At 40.4% G+C, this 22,249-nt stretch overlaps 3 protein-coding genes across 6 annotated transcripts; 1 reads left to right on the forward strand and 2 right to left on the reverse strand.

The window, feature by feature from the left end:
• Window positions 1-5,638: 5,638 nt before the first annotated feature.
• On the reverse strand, window positions 5,639-12,687 carry ndufs1 (NADH:ubiquinone oxidoreductase core subunit S1). Its single transcript, XM_077512255.1, has 19 exons — window positions 12,526-12,687; window positions 11,785-11,861; window positions 11,626-11,705; window positions 11,317-11,424; window positions 11,150-11,226; window positions 10,973-11,054; window positions 10,767-10,897; window positions 10,501-10,686; window positions 10,293-10,427; window positions 10,107-10,221; window positions 9,204-9,349; window positions 8,992-9,120; window positions 8,065-8,194; window positions 7,835-7,995; window positions 7,602-7,756; window positions 7,357-7,532; window positions 7,143-7,277; window positions 6,044-6,116; window positions 5,639-5,943 (listed from the first exon to the last, which is right to left on the reverse strand). The coding sequence occupies exons 2-19, from the start codon at window positions 11,855-11,857 to the stop codon at window positions 5,852-5,854; spliced, it is 2,184 nt and encodes a 727-aa protein (XP_077368381.1). The 5' UTR covers window positions 11,858-11,861; window positions 12,526-12,687; the 3' UTR covers window positions 5,639-5,851.
• A 149-nt stretch (window positions 12,688-12,836) lies between these two features.
• Window positions 12,837-16,406, forward strand: unc50 (unc-50 homolog (C. elegans)). Of its 2 annotated transcripts, none has more exons than XM_077512261.1 (6): window positions 12,837-12,982; window positions 13,633-13,904; window positions 13,994-14,114; window positions 14,186-14,325; window positions 15,651-15,758; window positions 15,865-16,406. In XM_077512261.1, exons 2-6 carry the CDS (start codon window positions 13,637-13,639, stop codon window positions 15,999-16,001), a joined length of 774 nt encoding a protein of 257 aa, XP_077368387.1. In that variant the 5' UTR covers window positions 12,837-12,982; window positions 13,633-13,636; the 3' UTR covers window positions 16,002-16,406. The 2 variants fall into 2 exon arrangements, with proteins under 2 accessions (XP_077368387.1, XP_077368386.1); XM_077512260.1 differs by lacking the exon at window positions 12,837-12,982 and adding an exon at window positions 13,027-13,148.
• On the reverse strand, window positions 16,312-22,003 carry LOC144013417 (inosine-uridine preferring nucleoside hydrolase-like). 3 transcript variants are annotated; one of them, XM_077512257.1, is made up of 9 exons: window positions 21,867-22,001; window positions 21,257-21,364; window positions 20,422-20,603; window positions 18,863-19,042; window positions 18,685-18,796; window positions 18,470-18,606; window positions 18,075-18,152; window positions 17,829-17,945; window positions 16,312-17,759 (listed from the first exon to the last, which is right to left on the reverse strand). In XM_077512257.1, the coding sequence occupies exons 3-9, from the start codon at window positions 20,596-20,598 to the stop codon at window positions 17,607-17,609; spliced, it is 954 nt and encodes a 317-aa protein (XP_077368383.1). In that variant the 5' UTR covers window positions 20,599-20,603; window positions 21,257-21,364; window positions 21,867-22,001; the 3' UTR covers window positions 16,312-17,606. The 3 variants fall into 3 exon arrangements, with proteins under 3 accessions (XP_077368383.1, XP_077368385.1, XP_077368382.1); XM_077512259.1 differs by lacking the exon at window positions 21,257-21,364 and having other exon boundaries at window positions 21,867-22,003; XM_077512256.1 differs by lacking the exons at window positions 21,257-21,364; window positions 21,867-22,001 and having other exon boundaries at window positions 20,422-21,239.
• Window positions 22,004-22,249: the final 246 nt, after the last annotated feature.

Raw genomic sequence — 22,249 nt, forward strand, 5'->3', positions numbered from 1 at the left:
TGGCATCAAGTAGCTAATAAATATATCCCAACGAACAAGAAATATAGCATACTTAACGCCTAATTTGTTTTCTTGTTCAAATTAGCCTGTTTTGAGTGGGTGACCCTTTATGCATCTCAGGGGGCAGCCATTTTTAACCGGTCAATGTTAGGTTTGGAGACTATACTGTTCTCTTGGCAATTATTGTTAATTTGTATTGAAAATGTTTGATTGTTGCCATGTTTGTATGTTTTACAGAAAAAAAAGAAAAAAAAAAAAAAAAAGAAAAAAAAAGGTTGTTTGTTTGTTTGTTTCCCACGGCCTCGGCGCTTCTTGTTTTCGTCACAGCCACGTATCCCGCCCCCAAACGCACCTTTGCTTTTTGATTGGTCCAAACCGTGGCTCGGCTTGCAGAAACTCAGAGGGCAAATTGGTACAAGATGGATTCTCGGGTGTTTGTGCAATGCACAAATACCACAAGAACACCATTTTGCTACTTGCTGTCGACTGAAAGTGACATTTTGCAAATGTTACGTGGCTAAATCCAGAAAACAGGTGAGATGTTGGACTGTGAGGATGTTATTTTCAGTCAAAAACAAATGGGCAAAATGGCAGCCCCCTGATATGGGTAAAAATGTGTGAATTTTGCTGCTTAGTTCATATTCCACAAACAAAATATTAATCAGAATGCCGTGTTTAGACTAGTGGGGGTGCATAGATATAGGAAAGGGCATTTTTGACTTGACTTCCACATTAACTCATTAGCTCCCAAAAACGTATAAATACGTCATATTTTAAATGTTTTAAGTGTCCCAAAGACGTATTTATACGTTTTTTATTGTTTTTAATGCCAGAGCATAGAGAAGGCTTTGATGCACTCTCTCTACTGCAGAAAATGTGGCAGCAGAGTATAAGAGATCAACCAGGTCATATTAAAACAAGTTGATTTCCCCACAGTTCTAAGCAGAATCGTGAAAAACGATGAAACTTAGCTATGTTCTATTGCTAATTGCTGCACAGCGGAAACAGATAGGAATATACTTTTTTTTCCCTGATAAAAGAAGAGACTCAAATCTCTCTTTTGGTATGTTCCATATTTTTATAGCAATAGAACATAATATTTCGCGGGCCTTGAAAAATCAGTCAAAATCCAGGAAAACACTTAAGTGAAAATGGTTGGGAGTGAATGAGTTAATATGGGTCAAAGACAACTAAAGTAGATGTAAAATGCAATTTGTAAATGCTTTCATTTATCAAGTGAGAAATCTAGCTCTTTGAGAAAAGGTTGGTGATTCATCATTAACTGAGACTCAGTTAAGCTGCATTCATTTCACTGGTCGCACTCTGACCTGATTTAGCACAAGATTTGTTTAACCGAGAAATCATTTCAATACCTGTCAGACAAACTTGAATTAGGCCAAAAGAGCTCAAAAAGCAACATATCCATCTGAAGAAAGAGAAGAACAGATGACGCCTGAAAGCTAAGTCTGGAAAAGGTTACTAAGCCATTTCTAAGGCTTTGGGACTGCAGCAAAGCCACAGATGGAGAAAACTCCAAACAGTAGTGAACCTTCCCAGGACTTCTCACACAAGCAAAATTATTCCAAGAGTGAGACAATGACACGATGACTCATCCAGGAGGTCAGAAAAGAACCAAGGATGACATCCAAAGAAGTGCAGGCCCAGCTGCGGGCCTCAGTCATGTTCTGTGTTCACGATGCAAGACACAGGGCAAAAAAAATGGCATCCACGGGAAAGTACCAAGGCAAAGAGAACTATGCTGTGCTTATAGACAAAGGTTTAACTTTTTAACACGAAATCTTTGTGTTCCCACGCAATTTTTTCCTACCATGTCACCTTAGGGGCTCCGTAGTTTTGCCAGGGAACGCAAAGTTGTTTTATTTTCGCCTACCATGTCACCTTAGGTGCGCCGTAAACACTTCCGGGTCCTCTGCCCTGTGACCAAAAGCGACGTGTAAACAAAGCAGTGGGAAAATAAATGCTTAAAAAAAAAAGAAAAGAAATACATGCTCCAACCTAGTCGCTTTGGGAAAGCGTTCCCACTGCTTTGTTTCATGTTTACAAACGTTCCGTCCTCGTCGCTTTTGGTCACATAGAAGATGACCCGGAAGTGTTTACGGCGCACCTAAGGTGACATGGTAGGCGAAAAATACAACTTTGCGTTCCTTCGCAAAGATTGACGCAAAGTTGTTTTGCGAGGGAACGCAGTTATTTTTTTTTCTATTAATGGCTAAAACATGTGCCAAAAACAACTAATTTCAAATATAATTTAAATACAAAGTAGAGCCATCACTCAACATTTTACTGGTGATTAGACTCACCACAAAGGCTTTCTTTCATTTTATGATTTCAGCTAAGCGTGTGACAACCAGATCTTACGTTCACGGCACAATTACTTTTTCACAGAGGGAACATTTTGCATTTATTATAGAATAATTGTTTAGAAATTGTGCATCTATCGGGTAGGCTGTGTCTTTGTGAGATATTAAAACCAATTTGATTATTTTAAGCATGGAAATGTGACAAGGAAGGGGGCAAATACTTTTTTTTTTCCCCATGCCATTGCTTAAATACTGTATTATACGATACAAGTCAAACAAAGTTGTCAAATTCGAATTACAGAGTCCAAACATAAATGTGTGGTTCTCTATTGCTGACGGTTGCCACCTTACCAATTTCTGACCCGTGTATTTCAATTTCTTTTTAAACTGTTTGTTAAGCCTTAATTTCAAATTGTAACCCTGTAGTCCCCCAAACCAAATCTTTGTTGACTAACTCCCCATTGGAAAAAAAAAAATTGAGGAAGCATTGCCGTTCTAGATCCCACTATTTTTGTTTCCCTTCTGACGGAACAAGACTGTAATTTAGAAGAGTGAGAAGAGTCACGCCTATTGTAAGTGTACTCCTTTGTTTGCATCTCTGACTTGTTACACAATCTGTGATTTCATTGAGAAGATTATTTATGGTGCATCTGTAGATTTAGATTTTACATTCACTATATTCAGTAGTTTGCTGAAATACGTTGGGTAAATTTAAACCTGCCCATCCTGTTGTCGACAAAAAAAAATTAGTATGAATAATTGAAATGGTGTTGGTGTTTCCCTGGGATGAATTCTTACATAAGTTATGCATGTAAGCGGGTCCTCACATTGGTATTTAGCCCCAAGCGCCAAAGTTCAACCTTGCAAATCCATTTTGGAATCTGTCTGAGCTTGCCAGTGGATTTGCTCCAGAATCGTGAAATCTGGGGCATTTCCAAAAGTGTCAGAATAAAACTCTTTTTACACACAACGGTGGCCGATTATCATCAGTTAATAAGACTACCTTGTCTCTTGTTACATAATAATCGCCTGCTAGTCTTCAACCTACTTCCTTTATTGTTATCTTCATCTCATCTGCCGCTATCCTTATTGGATATCATTTTACAAAGTCCTAACTCCTTAAGGGAAAATGTGTTCTTTCTACTGGTAATAAAGACACCTATCTGTGCTATGCTGCCCACACAGCCACCTGCCAGCTGGTTTCTTCATACAAGAGTCAATAGTTTTGATAGTCTACAACTGGAACCTCTAAACTTGAGCACAATGTTTTTATGTCATGCTGATTAACCAAATTATAGCAATTAAAAAAACAAACATTTTCCCCATCAAAAATAATTTGAAGTGGCTATCAACGGCATCTGCATGGTAAAGTCATTTGTGTAGGTGATTATTATTTATATATATATATATATATATATATATATATATATATATATATATATATAAATGTTTTGCTCATATTGTATTGAGCAGCCAGACAAAAGTAAGTTCCGAGCATTGTCACTCTTTTCCTCTTTGCCATCCTCATGTGTGTCATCATCACAAAAAGAGGACAGTAAAAATGTGTCACTGTGTTAAAGTTTCACAAGACATTGCATATGTGACGTCTTGTATTATAACAGTTTGAAATTTTAAGTTTCGTTTAAACTTTTGAGGCCTATTTTTTTTTTTTTTCTTGATATGAGGGGTAGAAATTCTACAGTTGTAGCACCTTTGGAATGATTTCCTGTATCTAAAACCACCAAAACCTCCACGAAGTAATAGTTTTTATTTCACAAGACCGTGTCATAGGTTGGAATTTACTTTTATCTATGGTATTTTTGTTAGAGAAACGTTACAATTTATGAAACCTCTTCCACATTTTTTTTAATTATTTTTTTTTAAAGGAAAACACTCCTGTCATCATGTTTTGTCATTTCATCATCACGGATGGATGGATGGATGGATGGATGGATGGATGGATGGATGGATGGATGGATGGATGGATGGATGGACAGACAGACGGACGGATGGATGGAGAGACGGACGGATGGATGGATGGATGGATGGATGGACGGATGGATGGATGGAGAGATGGATGGATGGATGCATGGATGGATGGATGGATGATGGATGGATGGACGGATGGAGGGATTGACGGATGGATGGAGAGACGGACGGATGGATGGAGAGACGGATGGATGGATGCATGGATGGATGGATGGATGGAGAGACGGATGGATGGATGGAGAGACGGACGGATGGATGGATGGACGGATGGAGAGACGGATGGATGGATGCATGGATGGATGGATGATGGATGGACGGATGGAGAGATTGACGGCTGGATGGAGAGACGGACGGATGGATAGAGAGACGGACGGATGGATGTAGAGACGGATGGATGGATGCATGGATGGATGGATGGATGGAGAGACGGATGGATGGATGGAGAGACGGACGGACGGACGTCACTGTTCCTGTCATTCCTCACTGTTTGTTTCCATTCATGAGCAGTAAGTCAGCGATTGGCTGAGTACGTAATAATGCACTATGACTCATCATCTATTCTGAGCCAAAAGAGTTTACTTGCCACTTTGACCTTTTGTCTCCTAGGTGACCACTGTGATGTCATCAAGCCTCCTCATCAACATCCAACACCACTCACTCACATGACTGCCATTCAATCAGCAGCTGTTAAAAGTCATGGGATAGATAGTCATGATGGTGAATATTGATTTATGCTTATCCTTCCAACAAGGCTGGCAAATAATACATTTTAAAAATTAAAACCTGTATTTGGATTTTGCATTGGTGAGGAAATTTTAGCTTGTATGACCTTTTTACAGGTGGTAAATTAGACATCTGTTGACATGTTGCGGCGAGTCTTCTCTTACAGTGATAGTTTTGTTGTTGTTGTTTTTGTTGTTGTGTCCCGCCCCCTCCCCACCGTCTTATAATACCAAAGAAATCACTGGAGGTACAAAAGCAGGCTAATAGCGAGGAAAACTGAGCCAAGACTGCAATCAAAAGCCCTATTTCATTTGTTATTCTTCTCTGCCGCTATATAAATGATTACATTGTCATCACATGCTTACAGTGTGAAATTACTCAATTGCGCATGTAACTAACTGTTTTGGTAAATCAATGTGAGGCTGGTGAGGCTTTAAATGGAAGTACACATTGCCATCTACTGGAGGTGAAGCACATCGCATGCTAGCGTAGTTTATCGCCATCATTTAAGAATTTGTTTTGTACACTCAAATAATTTAAAAACTACCAATACATGAAAAAAATCATTTGCAAATTGAACAAATTTCAATTAAATAAATCACTCATTCAACAGTTTGGATAATATTTTATTCACTTTTGTACATTTTTCAAGCCCCACCCCAACAAAGCTTGTTCTCAGGAGTGAAAACTCTTAAGGTGGCTACAACAACAACAACAACAAGGACTCGTTTAAATTAAACGCTGCAAGACTGAGTTCAGAGAAGTGTGGATTGTTTCAATAACCCGAAGAGTGTAATGGGACGCGTGCGTGCTGGTGTTTAACAAATGGAGGGCTCGTCGACAGCAGCGGCGCCCTCTGTGCTGGCTTTCACACACTTGGCCATTGTCTGCGAGGCTCTGCTGATGGAGTCTGAAGAAGAAGAAGAAGAAGGGGAACAGAAAAAAAAAAAGTATTGACTCAGGCAGCTGGACTCTGCTTTGGCCTTTCCAACTGTAAGTATTGTACATACCCGTCATGTAGAAGTCCTTTACTGAAAGCTGAGGCGGTATCAGAGGAGCCGCGATGAGGTCCTGCTTCACTCCCTGATGGAGAAACGAATGAAGGAGCAGGTGTATGTGTTCATATTTTAGAATTGCAGCAATGATGAACTATATTAATCAATGTGAAAACAATTCAGAGAGCTTTCCATTTGGGTTTGTTTGTTAGCAGGATACTTTGTGGTTAAAAGAGAATGGGAAACACAGCAGGTGTCAATATGATTGGGACAGTCGGACGGACTCGTGTGGCAAAGAAAAATGGAGACCACCCTTATCCGGATCAACAAAATGGATGAAATGAAATGCAATTGGTTAAAATGTAATTGGTTGCCTGTTTGCTGTGTCCAATTCAGTTCATGTCATACTGATGACTGGGAATGTAAAGATAAGGGCAATATCGTGATATTGAAACTGCCACAATATCGTCGTCGTCATGTTCACAATATTTAAAAGGAACACATGTGACTTTTTTTTTTTAGCAGGTTGATTTATGTAGTTCTAGCACCCTCTAGTGGCTAGTTTATTAGTGCAATTTAATTTTCATTAGGGATGTTTTGGCCTTCTACGTTTAAAATTACACTAATTGTCAGATGAAGGGGAATGTAATTTGCTTGTGAAGCGATCAATGTGTGCTTGCATTAGCAAGTAAGTGCCTCAATATTGTTGAGATTGTAGGTGGTTTATATGCATTGCTGTTATGTACAAAAGCACAATATTGTGCTTTTTTTAGTATAAGCGCTTTTGTTTTTTTGTTTTTTACAATATTGTGATCTTTTTTAAATATTGCCGACCCCCCCCTACAATATCGTGATAATTATCGTATCGTGATAATATCACAATATCATTTTTAGTATGAGCTCTTTTTTTTCTTTTTCTTTTTTTTTTTTTAAAACACAATTTTGTGACCTTTTTTAAATATCGACAACCCCCGCACAATATCGTGATAATTATCGTATCGTGATAATATCGTATCGTGATGTTTGGATATCGTTACATCCCTACTGATGACTTTGAAAAGGGCTCTGAAAAACAAAATTAAGACGCAATAAAAAGCAATGAACGCACATTTACCTTAGCGAGTTCGTTTGCTTGCTTAAAATAGTTTGCCTCTTCCACGTCATCATACCGCACCAGGTTTGGAGACACCTCAGCGAGCCTGGATCGAACCTCATCCAGCGTGTCGTAGGGCAGCGTCACACCTGCCAGCTGCGGGCGCACGAGCGCATCTCTTTTAGTGCGGCTGCGAACGCATCGGAATTCAATATGGCGCAACCCTCACGCCCACCTCCGCCACAGCTCTGACGATCTTCCAGTCCTCTCGAGCCATTCCCGGCGCCGTCACGGCTACCCGGGTTTGCTGGCTCCTCCCCTCCGTGTTGACATATGTGGCATTTTTCTCTGTGTACGCAGCACCGGGGAGGATTATGTCCGCCGTTGTTGCGCCAACGTCGCCGTGATGACCTGGAGGAATTTAAAAAGTATACTCTGGCATTACTTAGTAACGCGTTGGTGTCGTGAGCGTGGATTTACCCTGGTAGATGATGATACTGTCTTTAGGAAGGTCAGCTCGGGTGATAGAACCACCGTCAGCTCCCAGCAAGAACAAGACTTTGGGTGGGTTCGTCCTGATGGCATCCACGCCTGCCTTGTAGCCCAGGTCCAAAGCCGCGACTTGACTGGCAACTCTGCTCAAACCGAGAAGCTCAGATTTGACACCCAATTCAACTGTTGCCATAGCTGTGCAGCATCTGCCCTTTTTGTACCTGTGCAGGACATTAAGAACTTTCCAGCCTTCCTCCACTCCGCTACTGGTTCGAGCATTCTGAGCGATGGTGGACACCGAGCTCAAAATGGCAGCACCATCCTCTCTCTGTAGAGCGCTACTGCCTACGACGACGACCGGGCGCTTTGCAGCTGCAAGGACCTGTGGGCGAAGAAAGTAGCCAGTGAGCTTGGTGACGTTGGCAACCGCTCAGCCGAGTAAGAATGTTACCTGGCAGAATGGATGCGTTCCATTGGCCAGCTCTTTCAGCACGGACGTTTCCTCCCCGAGATGGTCATAGGTGTAACTCAGGTCGATATCGTGACCAACCAGGGCAACGCGCAGCTCATTATGAAGCCAGCTGGATCAGAAAGACATAAAGCATGGCAGAGACATGTGAAGTTTTTTTTTTTTTTTTTTAAGAAAACACACCACAAAGGTAAGGCAACAAAAGTTTCACACAAGGCTTATAGCAAAACTTGCATTTATTTTGACATTGACAAAAGAATATTTCAGAGCCACCCATGTTTCATGTTTGAACAGCATTGAAATAAAATATTATGGCTAAATGTTCCATTAATATAACATTCTTCCATGCTTAAGGTGTGAAAGTTAGACGTTCTGTTTAATATTTTTCCATCAAAAATGGATGTTAAAAAAATCGATTCGGCGGCCTACTGAATCGATTCGAGAATTGCGTGCGGTAGTATCGTGATATATTGCCGAATCGATTTTTTTTAACACCCCTATTCCCATCACTCCAAGTTATTGATATAACTCTAGCATAAAGAACATGGTAACAAGTTTACCAAACTATCAGTTTCACTCCAAATCACTAAATCCAATAAAATCTTCATCCTCGGTGTCACTTTTAAGCAACTCCCCCAACTCGGGAGGTAGACGATGCTCTTCCACCTGCAATGTTGAACTTATCAACACAGGCCTAGAGCGCCCTCTTGCAGTTTAGTGTGAAAATAACATGTGAAATGATATAATAATGTGTTAATTTCACACATAAGTCGCACCAGAGTATAAATCGCACCCCCGGCCAAACTATGAAAAAAACTGCGACTTATAATCCGAAAAATACGGTAAGGATGTAAACTTTTGATCACAACTACATGAGTTGAATGTGCTGGCAAGCTAATGTGGTTTTACCTCTTGCGGATTCTGGCGTTGAACAACGGGGCTTCATAACGTGGGTTAGTCCCAACCAGCAGAAGCAGGTCACAGTCCTCAATGCCAGCGATGCGCGAGTTCAACAGGTAGTTGGACCGCAAATCGGCGCTGTAGAGGGAGTAGGAACAGAGGGAAATACATGGAGACACATGGGAGGCTTGTGCTGCATTTTTTTTTCCTTTTCTACATACCCAGCTCCAGCCATCGGGAAGACCTCCTCAGTGCAGAGGCTTTCCGAGTTCAACCTGTTGAGGAGATCTTTAAGGGAGACGAGCGCTTCAGCGTCTGCCATGCCTCCCGCTATGGCCGCCACTTCGCTGCCCTGTACACCTTGCAGCTAAACACAGAGCGGATCTCATGTCTGTCCTTGATGTTTCGAGTGCGACCCAGAAATTGTTGTCATGCCATAATATTAGGCAGCATCTCAATTCTCTTAACTCATTCACTGCCAGCCCAGTAAAAATGGAAATTGGACGTGTATAGCCGTCAATGGCACTGAATGAGTTAATCACATCTTAGAATTTCGATTTATTACCTAATCAAAAAGGCTTTTTCAAAAATTTTTTGAAGAACACCTGTTGTGTGTTAATTCTTTCTACATTTATGAGCACATCTTGAACATTTTTTGATCCTCTGCACACTTGCTCATCCTACTCTTATTTTAATCAGTTAATTACTTTAATTTTTTTTTTATACATTTCCTCCATAAAACAATAACAGATCATTTTAAATGAAAACATATATCCCAATATAGTATTTTACCTTAAAATTGCATGAGGTTAATAGTAATTTTCTGCTTCTAATTCATATTTCCTGTAAAACGGCCACAAGGGGGTGTAAGAGTACATATACTTTGATTTTATTTTATTTTTTTTAACAAAAATTAAAGCTGTCAAGTGATTATTTTTTTATAACCATTAACTCACTCACTGCCAGCCCAGTAAAAATGGATCTTTGACGTGTATAGCCGTCAATGGCACTGAATGAGTTAAATCCACATTGAGGAGCAAGGCGGTTACAAATTGCGAATTATGCCGCACTCATGAGGGATGATGGAGTCTTCGGAAGGATGCTGAGCAAGCAATGACACTTACAGCTCCAGCAACACGAGTCAGTGCATCCTCCCAGCTGGCTGGGGTCAGCTGACCCGACCCATCCTTTACCATTGGCTGAGTCAACCGCTGCCTCTTCAGACCATCATAGGCAAACCTACAAAACAACACACAATCTCTTTTTTTATTATCCTCTTTTTGTGAAACTGATGGAGCAGGGATTTTTACCTGGTCTTGTCCGAGATCCATTCTTCATTAATGTCTTCATGCAGCCTGGGCAGCACCCTCATCACCTCACCTCCTCTTGTGCTCACTATGATGTTACTGCCCACGGCATCCAGCACGTCAATTGACTCCGTTTTCCTGCAATGTAGTCAACATTTCAAATGACGGTCTTTTTTTCTTTTCATGCCAGCACACCTGTAATGTTACCCACCTCGTTTCCCATGGTCGCGCGGTGAAGGCGTACGGCTTGGAGGTGAGTGCGCCGACGGGGCAAATATCAATAACGTTTCCTGACAGCTCAGACATGAACATTTTCTCCACGTAAGTCCCGATTTGCAAGTTGTTCCCTCTTCCTGTTGTTCCCAATTCTTCAACTCCAGCAATTTCACTGGCAAAACTGGAAGAAAACAGTATTGAATGTATTTGTTTGGAGCTAAGACTCACATATGATCACATAATTTCAGACGTCTCTGCTACCGGACGCAGCGTGTGCACTGGATGCAGCGAGTCATGATCGTTTTGATGAGCGGTCCAATGTTCTCGTCTTCCACTGCTCGCTTAGGCTCTGTGAAACGACTGCGGTCGGAACCAAACTGCATGGACTGATCCTGGAAGCACCGCAGCCAAAAATACCGAGTAGTAAATATAATTTCTTCTCTTTTTGTTTCCAATAAAATGGTTACCTGCAAGTCACACTCTCCTCCCTGATCACAAATTGGGCAGTCCAATGGGTGGTTGGCCAACAGGAATTCCATCACCCCCTCTCTGGTAACACAAAGCATCATTAGGTCAGTTTGCCTCCACTTTAAAGACTTAGTAGCAACAGTTGGACGATTTTTGCCAATAACTAAAGCCTGAACCTGGCTTTGCGAGTCTTCTCTGAGTTTGTGAGGATATTCCAACCCTTCATGACGGGCATGGCACAGGCTGCCACCGGCTGGAAGGAGGAACAAAATTACAGCAGCCATCCTGTTATCAAGTGTCTGATATTTGTAGATTTTTTGACAGATCATGTGGACTAGCTGACCTTTGGAGCTTTCTCAATCTCTACTAGACACATGCGGCAATTTCCAGCCACTGAGAGGCGCTCGTGATAGCAGAACCTTGGGATTTGGATTCCTACCTTTTCACAGGCCTGATGGGAAACAGAAACAAAACAATAAAGAACATAAAAACGGATACTGTAAGCTGTCCAAATCTACCTAGTTTAACGGAGTAAAGATGGGTTGAGGACTACTTCTACTTACATTGATTTGGATTAAAATATTAATACATTACCACATCGTTAATCAGTTTCTGTGAATTAGCGTTTAAGTCGACGAATTGCTGTATTTACCTGTAACACAGTAGTACCAGGCTCCACCTCCACTGGTTTTCCGTCAACAAACACCTCCACCATGTTGCTAGCAGAACGCACTAAAACAAATGCATCAACATCGTTTCCGTTAAAATGTAAATGCACAGACCAACGCATACATAGTCAAGCAAAATTTACCGGTGTAGGGTGGAGCCAGGCTGCCCTTGGAGGCTCCGGCCAAAGCTCGGCCAACATTCGGCAGGCGCAACATGATTCTTCATGAAAGAGGGAACAATGTTAACCTTTATTGACATCACAAAAATCTCACAGCACAATATCAACAAAATGATGATGATATAATGATTAGCTCTTCTCAATTTACTTATTCAGTTGATAAAAAAGGAGAAAGTCATGTCTTTTTTTACTGTATGGATACATGTTTACATCTAATGGAAGAGCATTTCATTGTTCTTTCTGTCACTCGACGTCGTTAGCATAGACTGGTGAACATGGATAAAACGTAATTAACAAATAACACATTTCGGACAACTTGAGTGAAACTGGGACAGGTTTAACAAGGCACAGTTGATGATCTGACGGGGGGGGGGGGATGTCAACAACAAAAAAATCTAGTGCTAGTGACAGGACGTACAACAACCCTCAGAAAAACATTTAAGATATTATAATATATGTTTCAGGTACATGCTGACATTAAAGTACGTAAAAATGCAATTTCATACGAGAGAAGTAGCTAATTAGTGACACGAAGCAACCAAATGACTCCTTGCTGGAAGGAGAATGGCATTAGCTAATCGCGCTATTCAAGGACATAGTGTTATAACAACTTTTCTGGTGAATGCACTGGATATCACATCGTTACATCGTTTTACAAACAGGTTTGTAATATTGACACAGTTATGGGATTTTGCCAAAACTAACCTGTCGCTATTTGGCCTTCTGGACCAGAACAGCGGTGAATATATTCTTGCAATCCACAGGGAACGACGTAGTTAGCGGAACTAGCTAGCCTTTCCACTTCCGTTTGAGACGAGGCCTCGAAACTCACATTAAAAGTAATTTTGCCATCTAGTGGACGAACCAGGAAAAGGTTATACAACTGTGATCGGATGATATTAATTACATCTAACCATTATACGGACACATAATTTCAATATCTAGCGCTACCTTGTGTATATTGGACTCGGTATATATCGTTCTTGATCGAGTGTGCACTGGCGTTGTTTGGTCAGTTAGCAAACTACATTACCCATAATGCCCTCTCGTTATTACCGGAAGCTTCTACGTGTTCGGTTTCGCGACACTTGAAGCATCATAACAGCTACACGACACAAGCAAGAAAAAGTTGCTGTCCTTTAGAAAAGGGACAGACACAAAGGTAAATCTATGCAGATGAAAGTAAATATTATTGTAACAGCGTTAGCTGCTTCTGTCAGCATCACTGGAACCTTTTTTTTTTTTTAGTAGTTGTTAGCAGGAAGCTAAATGTGTCTGTTAGCAACAGCATATTAGCATGATTTGAAATGAGGAAAATATTATTTATGGTGAGGTTGATATATTAAATTAGCATTCATTTATAGCACTTCTTTACGTCTGTCTGTGAAGGATGTAGTGAACACAAATGAAAAAACTTATTGTGCGAGATTTGTGTTTACATGCTACTAAGGTACAGTAAAGTGAAGTGTATGTTGTATGTTTTAAAGAACATTATTATTGTTATTCATTGTAATGAATGTGTTATTTTCGATCTTTCTGAACAACACCGTTTTGATTAAGCTGCCTTTTTTAAAGTGCTTTATAATCAATGTTGAGTATGCCGAGCTTTATACAAACACACCCACACACATTCATTATGCGGTACAAGCGTATATAAGCATCTACAATACATGCATTTTGTTTCTTGATAAATTGGCATTTAGCACTGTAGTATATGTACGAAAAAAAAAAAAAAAAACACCCACTCGCACACTCAAGTCCTCCATACTCAAAGAACGTGCTTCTACAATCACTGTTATTTATTTTTTTTAGGTCCATGTTGCCAACCACCAGCCAACACCGCAATGGTTCCCTCAGTTCGAGGGATGCTGCACGTCACACAGCGGGCGCCAAGCGCTACAAGTACCTGCGAAGGCTGCTCCATTTTAAGCAGATGGACTTTGAATTTGCCCTGTGGCAGATGCTTTATTTGTTCACGTCACCGCAGAGAGTCTACCGCAACTTCCACTACAGGAAACAAACCAAGGACCAGTGGGCGAGGGACGACCCGGCTTTCCTGGTGCTGCTCAGCGTCTGGTTATGCGGCAAGTCTGGCGTCGCTCGATAACGTGATGATGTTACATTGTAAAGGCAGAGTGATTCGTCTTTGATATCCTTGTATGTGTACGTGTAGTTTCAACAATAGGCTTTGGTCTGGTGCTGGACATGGGAGTTCTTGAGACATTGAAGCTTCTGCTGTGGGTGGTTTTTGTTGATTGCATAGGAGTGGGTCTCGTCATATCAACCCTGATGTGGTAAGATACACTGACACAATAGCTGCTATAAAAACATTGCTGACCAGTGACACTAATGTTTATCCTTTCAGGGTGATAAGCAACAAATATTTGCTGAAACACCCCAGCCGTGAGTTTGACGTTGAGTGGGGTTACGCCTTTGACGTCCACCTCAACGCTTTCTACCCTCTCCTTGTCATTCTGCACTTCCTGCAGCTGTTTTTCATTAACCGTAAGTGAATCAATTGAATCAACGCTTAGGGGTGGGAACCTCACGATATGACGATACGACGATTATCGATATGTTGCTCACGTAATAAATCTACAATAATCTACAACAAAACTACTCGTAAAATAAAAATAAAAATAAAATAAATAAATAATAAAAATAAATACAAATAATAATATAAATATAATATAAATACATAATATATAAATATATATAATATAGATGTAAATTTAAAAAAATTATAAAAATACTAAGCTCATGAGTCTTCTTCACCTGAAGACTTCCGTCCATTTTCCCGCCACTCTTATGAGGCCCCCCCCCCCCCCCCCCCCCCCTAGTGGCCCGCCAAGTAATTGCTCAATAAGTCATGAACAATGGAGCCGTTATAGTGGATGAATATTAACTACACATATCGCGATACTTGCGTAGACGTATCGATAATCTATCGGGAGACAAGGTATCACGATTTATCGCGATATCGATATATCGTCACACTCCTATCAACGCTCCTCAGTGAAAAGTTCACCTTGGCTACATTCACACTGCAGCTCGATTCTGGGGGGTTTTTTTGTTTGTTTTTTCCACGCGTATATGATTTTTTTTCCCTGTAGTGTGAATGGCACAATTCTCTTATTTTTTTCACACCCGACCTGGGCGTCTTATGTATGTGGCTATAAATCAGATATGTATACGATGCGTTTGCACTTTGAACGCACATCCGCATGCATCCACCCGATCTATGCTCTAGCATAAAAAAAAAAATAAAAAAAAACGACAAACGTATAAATACGTCTTTGGGACACTTAAAACATTAAAAAAAACATATTTACACGTTATTGGGAGCAAATGAGTTAATGTAAATATACATATTTTTACTAATGTATTAAATTAGAGCAAGAAGTTTCTACTATTTGCAGCATTGGTACTTTTGACTGTCTAAAATAGGTGCTGCATGAATTCCTCAACTAAATCGAAAATCGTTGTGAATCGAATCGAATCGTTCCCTTGTGAATCAAATCAAATCGATGCTGGAAATCTGAATCAATACCCGGCCCTACTGTCCAGCATGGTGAATGAGAGTCAGGCCATACGAGTTACGTGCAAACAAAAAACGTATAAATACGTCTTTGGGACACTTAAAACATAAAAAAAAAAAACGTATTTACACGTTATTGGGAGCAAATGAGTTAAGGAGAAGATGAACAGGGTCATGTACAGTATTGTGAGATTTCAGCCAACAACCTCTTTCCCTCAGTCGAGCATTGAAGATGGGTCGTGGTTGGTTCTAAGAGTCTAAAGTGCTTCATTTGTGGTATCGTGTGTTTCAGATGTGATCGTGAGGGAACTTGACTGGTTCCTTGGATACTTTTTGGGCAACACCTTGTGGCTGATAGCCATCGGTTATTATGTCTACATCACCTTCCTGGGCTACAACGGTGAGGCCTCGTTCCATTTCAGATACACAGTCTGCATATCTAAAAAGTCCAAAAAAGATGAGATTGTCTGTGCTGTGTTTAATGTGTTGAAAACGTGCTCAAACAGCTCTTCCATTCCTGAAGAACACGGTGGTGCTTCTGTACCCCTTTGCCCCACTGGTGCTACTCTACATTCTGTCCATCTCACTGGGATGGAACTTCACTCGAGGTCTCTGCTGGTTCTACAAGTACAGAGTCCGGTAGGAGCGGCGCGATGGAAGCCGGACGTCGGTTTGGTTGGCGCACAGCATCAAAGATGCAGTGAATAACTTGGCAGGACTGATTCTAGCTCTGGAATGACTCCATTTTGTTTTCTGTCAGATCATCTCTGTCTGCATGTGGCGACATTGCAGGAACAAAAGGAGATGAGCTACAGCTTTTTGTTGTTTTGTATGATTTTTTTTTTTTTTTTTTGTAAATACAGTTCTGTGAGCTTGTAATATATACACGCAAAGAAATGAGAAGACTTGTGTTTTTGTTTTTCTTTAAAAGTCAGAAAAAAAACAGCTTCAAATGAAAACATGAAACAGTCTTTATTTTATTTTTTTTCTTGAGGGACACATTCCAGAGACTATCAATAAAATGTTTTCTTGACTTTCAACATACAAATTTGACTACATGGTGGGATTTAATGTCTTCTCATTCATCTTCACAACAGATAAATTACAACCCACATCCATCAGGCCATACCACTTTTCACAGGGTATAGGGAAAAAAATCTGTCCCCTCTGCCTCCCTTCACGCTGCTATTTTTCAGTAGAAGTAACTGTTGCTGCCGATTTTGTCCACCAGAGGGCTCACTCAGGACACGAAACATGGCATTCTAAAATTGTCTGCTCGTAGTTCAACACCTGATACGACTGCACTTGTGAGGAGTGAAAGATGCCAAGTTTCAGGTGCACAGTAAGTCGACTTCACATAAAATGCTGGGCCACCTTTGCATTGTGAAGAATGTAATATATAATGTGGCAAAAATAGGAACAGCTTCAGCTCAAAAGAGGTTGATTTGGTGCAATGCTTTTGTTTTCATGCACTGCCATATGTAGCCTGTGTAATTTTATTAGTGCAGTCAAACGATCAAAAGTGTCAAATTAATCACACAAGATTATGTAAAAAAAAAAAAAAATTTGAAACTGAAAAAAATTTGTTGAAACCTCCCAGAAATAAGACCTGAATCTGAAAAAAAAAAAACATGCAACTGAAAAAAATAAGACCTCAAATGTCAAAATATATATGGAAGCAAAAAATGAAAATAATTTATTCAAAGGCAGGACCGAAGTGAATCAAAATTACTTTTGACCCGAAAAAGGTTTTCACATGCTTATTTTTATTTTGAATACCTTTTTATATTTTATGAAATTCAAGATCAACACAACAATTTTCAGTTTCAAGTTGTTGTTTTTTTTTCCCCAAGTACAAAAAGGTTGACCCGAGTTTAACTCCATAGAGTTTTCTGACTTCCGACCATCCTCGAATGCAGCATTAGCTTAGCATAGTTTGCGCCAAAGCACGTCACTTAATCGCTAAGCAGTGAGTTTGTGTTGAGTGTAACGCGACGGGAATATTGATGGACATGTTTACAAAAAAAATAAATAAAGAGCAGGCAAATGTGACAGTTACGGCAGGATCAAGCAAAGAGACTGCCTGACTCGCATGAAAATTAATATGAAAATCAAATGTTTACTTTGAAGTTAGCGTACCTGTACTGCTATTTAACAAAATTCATTTGCTTATCCCTGTCGGACATTTTACAGAAAAAATAAAATACCACTACTGCCACAACTTGTAAAATGATGGCTTAAGCCCCTCCTACTTCAGTGCATTCATCAGCAGTTGCTTAAACACTTCCTGGTCGATTTTCTTCAAGATGGTGACCTTATATTGCTTATGCAGCACGTCAATGTAGTCCAGCACCATCATGCCTCTGGTGTTTTTTCCCTCCAACTCCACCGTAACGGCCACCTGCGCCAGACATGTTTCTTCACATCTTGCCGACGCCAGCTTCTCGAAGAATTGAAGAGAAGCACTTACCTTCTCGCTTTCCGTCACCACGTCGTCACTGATCGCCGCAGCCACCGCGTACGTGTCGCACGTGTTGAATCCAGGTCCTGAAACCAGCTCCTTTTGATAGCGATCTGTCTGAACCATCTGCAGGGTTAACATGTAAATGTGGGATCTGTACAAGTCTCTTCAATGTCCTCATAACAGAAGCTTGAACTTGCTGTACATAGTCGAGATGACTTTTGCACACTGGTGCTACATAATATCATTTTTTACCTTGCGGGTGTGAGCATAAATAGTCTCCATAAAACGAGCCTTTGGTGTATTTTGGGCCAGCCAGGTATCACAAAAGGACTAGGACACAAATATACAGTCAGATATGATTTACATGGAACAGTCATCGAAAAAAAAAAAAAAAACTGGATTCTGACAAGTGAATAGGAAAAATGGACCACTCTACCACTGAGCCATGCCACCCCGATAACAACAATTGAATGTATCGCTATCGAAATGTCGACAACGCACTGGAAACCTGGAAAGTTTCTCTTTCACCGGAAATGAGGGCGTGGTCAATTTGCTTATGACTTAGGGAAAAATTTTTTTTTTATCCTAACACTGCATATTTGACCAAACAGTGGAAATTTTAACACTGTTGTGCATCTGCTCCTCACCCACGGCAGGCTGTTCCTGCAGCTGAACTCCCAGGAGGCGATAGTGGTCGGACACGTGTAGCGCTCCAGAACAATGTAGGCGGCCTCGGGGTCAGCCAGGAAGTTAAATTCTCCGCACACAGTTGTGTTCCCCCTCGCTACATCAATAAATACGCAAGTGTTCGTCATTCTGAACGTTTGCTTGGCAGCGTGAGTTGCATCATTTGGTCATTTACATTCGATGTTGCCTCCCATGATGTAGAGGCCCTTCAGTCTGGAAGGCAAGCAGGGGTCCATTTTGACAGCGAGGGCCAGGTTGGTGAGGGGTCCCGTTGCGACCAGGATCACCTGAACACACAAGAAACGTCATGAACAAAACAAAATGGAATTTCTTTAGATTCTTCATCCACTCACCTGCCCGGGATTTTGCTTGGAAATGGAAATGATGGCCTCCACGGCATTCGTCTTCTGGACCAGTTCCAGACCCGGAGCATCTGGATCAGGGGCGTCGCCCAGCCCATCCTTCCCGTGAAAGTCTCCTGCGTGTATTTTGTTGCCCAGCAGGGGCTCCTCGAAGCCAGGGTACACCTTTACCTGTGACGCATGACATTCCAAAGTTTGACCCCCAAGAAGAGGCAAATATTGAGCATGCAGTAAGATTTATTTGTAGTAATGTTATTGAAAATTTGGTTTTGTTTTATGACCATGTTGTTTTGGGTTATTTTGTAAAGAGTAGGGATGGGCGAGTACCGATACCAGGTATCGGTATCAGGCCGATACCAGGTATCGGTATCAGGCCGATACCAGCCTTTTTTTCAAGTACTCGAGTACTCGTGACGCAGACGAGTACAAGCGAGCGATGGCAGAGTGGGAAGACGTGAAGTGAGTCCTCCTTGCCTGTAAGTGGCGCTAGCTAGCTTGCAGCAGTTTTTCACCAAAACTTCACCGGTTTGGAAATACTTCAAAATTGCGACTCTTAAACTAAAAGAATATTTTTGTGTTTTATTTTGAGCGTTAGACTATTGAAGAGTGACTGTGCTGTTTTTTGTTTTGTGAAAAATTAAAGGAAATATATTTGTTTAAAAATATCTTTTAGTGATTTTTTTTTATTTGTCAAAATGTACTACTGGTATCGGCAGTTGGTATCGGTATCGGTGAGTACTGAGGGTCTGAAAAAAAAGTGGTATCGAACATCCCTAGTAAAGAGTGGTAAATATGACAAAGAAATGGTCTTTGTGGTAAATTTGCTAATTATATTAGCAAAATTCTATTTACACAAATGTAAATTTGGGACTCACAAACCGCTATTTTCTTTATTTTATAAAGACTTTCAATTATATATGCAATCAATCAGTGGCTGCCAGAATAGAAAGGCTGCGAGGACTTTGAATATATGTGCGAAGTTTGAGTTATATGGTTAAAAAGTGACATTTTATTTTCATTCATGTATTTTTGTTTCGAATGTTGTATTCCCCTGGCATTTTAATAGGTTTTTTTTTGTTCTTTTTTTTGTTGGATTGTTGCATTGGTTTGATCGTCTTGTTGATATTTACTGTAAGTTTGCAACAGTTTGTTCAATAAAGCATTAAAAAAAAAAAATCTGTTCAGCAAAATAAATAAATAAATAAATTGGATATTTTCATTAATTTTCATGTACAATTAGTACCTTTAAAAAACACATTTGGCAACTTGCTGTCGACTGAAAATGACATCACAAGGGCTCAGGTAACCAATCACAGCTCAGGTGTTTTCTAGGTTTGGTCATGTGACGTTCACAAGCTGAGCTGTGATTGGTTACCTGAGCCCTTGTGATGTCATTTTCAGTCGACAGCAAGTTGCAAAATGTTTTTTTTTTTTAAAGCTACTAATTGTACATGAAAAATAATGAAAGTATCAAATTAATTACAGACAAAATATTAACTTTTTATTGCTATAATGGGCTAAATAAGTGACGTATCCGCTTTAATGCTCACATCCAGCCTGTTGCACATTTTCAAGACACGGAGAGTGTTTTTCAGGGCGTTCTGAAGGGGCGTGTTCCCGTGAGTGCAGGTGATCCCCAATATTTCCACGTTGGGGGCTGCCAGGGCCATCATGATGCCCTGAGCATCATCCACCCCTGTGTCCACATCGAGGATCAGCCTCTTCATTGTATCTGGAGGAAGTAGAAGGAGGAGATTTGGCATCAATCACATGTCATAAAAATCATCCATTTGTGCACGTTCACAGCTGCTACGAATGAACTCATCTAGGGGGAGCTTTAATACAGGTGAGTTGGCTATGGCTTGTTTAGTTGGTAGCAAAAGCAACCTTCCTGCTGTCTCGACAGGAAGGAACGTTATAATGTTGCACAGTTGCTCGTTCTGATAACATTGACAGGAAACGACCTAGTTTGGTGCAACTCTTCTCAAAACCACACAGCGGGATAACGAGTGTTGTCGGTAACGCCTACTCCATAAAATTTACTTTCCAAAGTGCTAGTAGTACTTTATTCTACAAAGTAGTCTGATTAAAGTTACTATCCAGAGATTCAATGCGTTATTACACATTTTCACGAAGAAGGCAAAATATCGCACTGTCGTAACAGTCACAAACAACTTCCGCTAACTACCAAAATGAGGCGGAAGTCATTGATCACCACACTGAATTCAGCCATGGTCTGGTCGTGAATGGTTTTCACATTCAAAACAAAAGTGATGATACTTTTACTACTAGTTTTTTTTAACCAACAGGCACACAACGCAACAAAAAAAGGTGTACATTATGGATAATAAAAGTGATAAAAAATAATTTATTTCCATCCTCAACTGGTCCGTGAAGCATTATGGGATGAGGTCGTCTCCGCCCTCTCGCCAGGGGGCGTGACGTCAGAGAAGTCACGTTTTCAGCATGCACGAGTCGACTCAAGTGTACACACTGGAATAGCGGAACAAACAAAAGAGGAATTAAGGGGATTTTCATTTTCAACCTGGATAGGTTTTTATTTTTTGTTTTATAAAAAGTATTTATGTTACAAGAAGTCAAGAGAGACTGCCTATTTTGTTTTTCATACAAAAAAAAACTTTATTTTCATGTTAAAAATGCACTTTCAATAAAGTATTTGGAACTCCGTTTCTCCCGCATTATTTTTATGTTGAGATGGTGTTATCGGCAGCTGCTGAAAGTAACTAAAAAAAGTAACTTTTAATCTAACTTAGTTACTTTTAAAATCAAGTAATCAGTAACGCAATTTAGTTACTTTTAAAACCAAGTAATCAGTAAAGTAACTAAGTTACTTTTTCAAAGTTTTCTTTTGTTTTGCTTTTTTAAATCTATGCCAATTTTGACTAGAGATACGCGTTAAGTCCATAAAGATCTTGAAAAGATGTTGCTAAGTACGTTTTAGAGTGAGGTCTACAAAAAGATCAACGTAACCTACCAGGCAAGGTTGTATGATGTATGGAGACTCCTCAGTCAGGAAGTAATGCTTCCTTGTGCTTCAAGCTGCTTTTTATACATGGGGTGGGGCTGGGGTGTGGAAATGTGGGAAGGGTTGCGTAACAGCCACCAGTAAACAATGTCTGCTGGTTAGTGAGGACAATATGTTTGGCAAAAACAAAAAGCCTGAAGCGATTTACTAAAGTTACATAAATTGAGAGACTCCGCCCTTGTCACCATGTCTTCCTGTCAGAATTACTTTCAAAGTCATATGAAGAAACACACCTTATAGGGTCTGATAGTAACTTAACACATGTCTGTCATTCCTCAAAACCACCAAGTTGTTTTCCGTTTTTGTATTTTCAAAGCTGTCTTGTTGATTTG

Source organism: Festucalex cinctus, chromosome 2, assembly GCF_051991245.1.
Source record: "Festucalex cinctus isolate MCC-2025b chromosome 2, RoL_Fcin_1.0, whole genome shotgun sequence".
Classification (NCBI taxonomy): Eukaryota; Metazoa; Chordata; class Actinopteri; order Syngnathiformes; family Syngnathidae; genus Festucalex; species Festucalex cinctus.